This window comes from Equus quagga, unplaced genomic scaffold (genome assembly GCF_021613505.1).
Source record: "Equus quagga isolate Etosha38 unplaced genomic scaffold, UCLA_HA_Equagga_1.0 201091_RagTag, whole genome shotgun sequence".
Lineage (NCBI taxonomy): Eukaryota > Metazoa > Chordata > Mammalia > Perissodactyla > Equidae > Equus > Equus quagga.
In genome coordinates, this window is record NW_025798486.1 from 1 (window position 1) to 4,701 (window position 4,701).

Consider the following 4,701-nt stretch of genomic DNA (forward strand, 5'->3'; position numbering starts at 1 on the left):
TGGCCAGTTCTGGCATTAAGCAATTTAGCCTGGTCTTTCCGCATCATCCCTGTTCACGAGCTGTCTACTGCCTATATTCTTGCAATCCTCACAGTTGCCCTCCCATGTGAAAAGGCAGGGGCTGCGATCTACTTGTTTCCTGTCTGAATAAAGCAGCCTCTCTACCTGGCCGCAGCCCCAGCCCAGAGGGAAAGTGGTGATTTGTTTCCTCTGCTGCCCGCAGCCCCGTCGCCTGTCCTTCCCGAGGGCTTGGGGAGAAGGGGTCAGGAGTGGACTCATCTTCAAAGGGCAGAGGCAGTGGGTGGGGCCTCCCCAGCCTCCTGTCCTGAAGGCAGCCTGAGTCCGGACAGCAGGGCTGCTGGTGGCCCTCACTCTCCTACACATGACAGAGAAAGGGGGCCACACAAGCACTGCGACGTGGATTTTCTCTAGTCAGAAACGCCCTTACTGAACATTTACAAACAGATCAGCTAGGGCAGAAACCTACCAGCAGAGTCAGCACCGAGCATAAAACCTCCCAGGGGGCTGGCCCCGTGGCCGAGTGGTTAAGTTCGTGCGCTCCACTGCAGGTGGCCCAGTGTTTCATTGGTTCGAATTCTGGGCGCGGACATGGCACTGCTCATCACACCACGCCGAGGCATCGTCCCACATACCACAAGTAGAAGGACCCACAATGAAGAATATACAATTATGTACTGGGGGGCATTGGGGAGAAAAAGGAACAAAAAAAAAGAATAAAACCTCCCAGGACGCTGGGTGACATTTTCAACACACACTCTCCACTTCAGCGGTGGCTTCGCTCTTGTCTCAGCTGAAGCCTCCTGTCTTCTAGTCCCCTGTGACCCTCAGCCCTGGCTTAGGAGTGTGTGCGTGTGCACGTGTGTAGGGCAGCCAAGTGCAGCCAGGGGGCCTGTTCTCAGCAAATCCCCATTTCAGGCAAGGGGCACCGAGGGCCAGAAGGGAGAAGGCCCAGCCCTGCTGGCTGCTCTCATGTTCCCAGAGCTGCATGGCCGATGTGGACATGCGGGAGCCAGTGCTGGAAGCTGGCTGTGAGGTGAACAGCGGGAACCCTGGGAATCCAAAGAAAAGGCCAAACCCAAAGGCCTTGTTTTTGAGGGACATCGCTTTTGCTGTCTACAGGGAGACACCCTGGTGACAGTTTTATTCTTTATAGAACAACAGTCTGTCCCTATCGCCCTCCCTTGTCTTGATCCACAGCAAAATGACTGCTGTCCCCCGGGAAGGGCGGCGGTCCCGGGGTCCAGGCGACATGGCGCTTGGATTGGCTGGGAGCCCCTTGGTCCCCAGTCCCATCAGCCGTCATCTTCTTCCTCTGATTCTTCTTCTGACTCGGAGGCGCTCTCTGGCAACTCATCTCCCATCTGTTGGAGCCTTCCAGACTGTGCATCCCACATGTATTTGATGGTCACCTTGAATTCGGCCATCTCATACCCAAAAAGCTTCTGTGAGAGACAAAGGGCAGCAAGAGTCAGGAGGAGCGCGGGTGACCAGAAGTGTCTGGGGCCCCACCTGCACAGCCTGCAGATGCCTGAAGGGGCCGACTCACCAGGACCCGGGCCTGCTCTGGGGTCAGCACGTCGCCCTCCTTGCACACCTCGTAGTCAGACAGCAGGGTCACCACCCCTGCAGAGAAGGGAGCCCCAAGCAGTTAGTTCTGACACAGAGCTTCCTGCCGGCTGCCCAGAGCTGGGAGGAACCTGGCTGGCCACCCCTCCCCCAACTCCAGTACACGCCAGGGTAGGGACCCATCAGCACCTCAGCTGCCGGGAGGGTCTTCAGGGCAGGGACTGCCTCCCTCCTGCCCCGCAGTGCTGTGTTCTGGCTCCAAGTCACCATCCACTTTGCCCCCAGCTGTGAGGTGGGCACTCCCAGCCCCATTTTCCCATGAGAGAAAGGAGGCTGGCAGAAACAACCTGCTCAGCCAGGGAGGGGAGAGCAGCCTGTGGGCTTGGAAGCCTGTGCTCCTGGCCTCTAAGCTGTAACCCTTCAGCTCCAGGGACTTCCCCATACCTCTCTGGAGGGCAGTGGGCAGGCCCAGCTGCCTCAGCTGTGGCTCCATGGAGTGGGGGAACTGCTCCAGGGGCCCCGGCTCCAGGCTCACAGTGAAAGTTGCTTTGTTCCCAGCTCGGGCATAGTCCATCTCTGTGTATTTCGTGAACCACCTGACGGGGAAGAGAAGTGGTAGGAGGGGAGGCTTTTGACTGGCCCACTAGCCCCCTGAAGTCAGGCTCCCCCTGGGCCTTGCCTCGGCCCCCTCCCAGTCCATCTCTGCTGCTGGCCGGCAGCCAGCCTGGAGCACTGTCCTAGAGAGTAGAGACGCAGTAACAGGGGTCTAGGAACAGGTTTTTCCTTGATGCCTCCACTGTATAAAGTCCCGGGATTATTCCTTTCTTGGAATCCTCACCACTCCTCAAAACACTTACTCGTTCACTTCCTCCTTAGTGCAATTGGTGAAAAGGAGACCAACTTCCCCCCTCAACTTCTTGCTGACCTAGAAAATAAAAGCAGGGTCGGCCCGGTCACAGGGAAAAATGAGAATAGGATTTTTATACTTACCCACAAATTTACCATTCCCGGCACTCTTCATCTTTCTCGATGTAAATCCAAATTTCCACCGTCTAGAGAACATTTTCAAATATTTCCCACGGTGAAAGACTGCTACTGGGCATTCTCTCCACCTTAGTTTGTCTGAACATAGTCTTCATTTAGCCCTCATGTTTGAAAGGCGTCTTCGCCTGGACACAGAATTAGAGGCTAACAGTTCTATTCCTCTAACACTGTAACATGTCCTTGCACAGGGATGCAGGCTGGAGCTTTCGGCAAGTGCCAAGGAGAGCAGCACAGAGCCGACCTCTGGGAGCGCACGGCAGCCGCACAGCCTCGAGGGCCACCACTCCTGAGCCAAGGCTTCATTTCAGGACCTGGAGCACTGGGGAAAGCCCCCTCCCAGGGGGCACAGGGACCCTGGACGGTTCAGGCGCCAAGCCAAGGGAGGTGGGCAGACCTGGCAGGGAGTCCGCAGGAGTCCCAGCCCTGAGCCTTGGGTGCGCTGGCAACTCTCAGAACAGGCTCACCCATCCCGGCCCTGCGGCCAAGACCCAGGTCACTCGCCCGAGGCCACAGCCCTCCCGCCCTTACGCAGTGGCAGCGCAGCCTGGCCTCCAGGCTGGGCGGGAGCCGGGGGCGTGGGGACCGCGCACATTGTCTTGTAGTTGAACTTACACTTACTCGATGACTCAGCAAAAACCTCTGTCAGCCCCCTGCTCCCCTGCCCTCTGCCCCCAGCGCCCCGTGGGCGGGGCCGGCGCCGTCTGTTAAAGCAGAGCCTGGCTCCGGGGCAGGCTACTGTCGCCTACTGCTGAGCCGTCTCCCGTGCTGTCCGAGTGTCTTGCTGCCGCCATGTCCCGGCTGCTGTCTACGCCGCGGGCCGCCTCGGGCGCCGGGATCCGACCCGCCACCGTACTGGGCGCTATGGGGATGGGGACCAGCTTGGACGCGCCCGCCAGCGCCGCGGCCGTGCGCGCCTTCCTGGAGCGCGGCCACACCGAGATAGACACAGCCTTCGTTTACAGCGACGGCCAGTCCGAGACCATCCTGGGCGGCCTGGGGCTCGGGCTGGGTGGTGGCGACTGCAAAGGTGTGGCCTGACGCCCCCCCACCCCGACCGGCCCCTGACCTCCCCTGGCACGGTGCAGCGCTGACCTGGCCCCAGCCGTGCACCTGTCGCGGTCAGGACCGACCCCTTCGCCCCCTCCCAGGGCGCCATGCACCCCTGGCCACCCTGCAGCTCTGTGAACCCCAGCTCCTCAGGCCTCGTCCACATTTAGACCCGATCAGCCGGCCAGGGCTTTGTCCTGACTCCTTTCCTGTGTTCCCTTGGAGAAGGCAGCTCAGGAGCCTCCCTGCAGCAGCGTCCCCTCTGTGGTCTAGCTGGGACCGACTTGGCTAGCCCTTCTAGGGGGCACTGCGAACCTTGGGTCTGGCGCTGTGCAGTCCCGGCCCCTGTTCCCGTGCCTGGCTTGTACCCCGTTCCGGCCTGATATGCAGCAACCCTGCCCTTACAGCCCTGGCATTCCCTGGCACAGCCCGGATCAGGATTTGGGACAGGTGGGGGATCGGCTTCCTCGCTGCTCTGGGCCCTAGACTTTGCTCCGTGGAGCTCTGGGTGCTCTGTTCATTTGGCAGTGCTTCCGCCTGGCGAATGGGGGAGTGGGGTGGCACGGTGACTAACTGCCCTCTCTGTGCCAGCCTCCCTCTGACGCTGTAGAAAGGAAATTGACACTAACGGGATCCAGGGAGCTCAGATTCTGGAGCTGGCTGAGGATGCCGGCAGAGGGAGCACTTCCTTGGAGGGGCTGTGGAATAAAGCTCAGAACAGGGAACCTTGGACCTTGAAGAACTGATAGGAGTTTGCCAGGAGTCAGAGGAGAGAGGGCATTCCTGCCTGTGGGCGTGGGCAGTGGGTGTGCAAAGGTGGGGAGATGTGAGTGCCCAGGGTGTTGGAGCAGGTGGGTGTAGCTAAGTAGGGATGGTGTGTGGCGGAGGGGAATGTCCCTCCTCCACCACTGGCCACTTGAACGGCTGACAACCCTGGCTGCGCGTGGGCGTGTTACTGTTACTGTTATGGCTGCTGTTAGTGTCAATTAGCGCCCTGGCCAGTGCTCTCAGAGGCTCTTGGCC

The 4,701-nt window shown here is 59.8% G+C and overlaps 1 protein-coding gene across 2 annotated transcripts; it reads right to left on the reverse strand.

The window, feature by feature from the left end:
- Positions 1 to 1,125: 1,125 nt before the first annotated feature.
- Positions 1,126 to 4,371, reverse strand: LOC124233392 (mRNA turnover protein 4 homolog). Of its 2 annotated transcripts, none has more exons than XM_046650520.1 (5): positions 3,378 to 4,371; positions 2,445 to 2,512; positions 2,032 to 2,183; positions 1,568 to 1,644; positions 1,126 to 1,463 (listed from the first exon to the last, which is right to left on the reverse strand). In XM_046650520.1, exons 1-5 carry the CDS (start codon positions 3,420 to 3,422, stop codon positions 1,314 to 1,316), a joined length of 492 nt encoding a protein of 163 aa, XP_046506476.1. In that variant the 5' UTR covers positions 3,423 to 4,371; the 3' UTR covers positions 1,126 to 1,313. The 2 variants fall into 2 exon arrangements, with proteins under 2 accessions (XP_046506476.1, XP_046506477.1); XM_046650521.1 differs by lacking the exon at positions 3,378 to 4,371 and adding an exon at positions 2,578 to 3,358.
- Between the last annotated feature and the right edge of the window lie 330 nt (positions 4,372 to 4,701).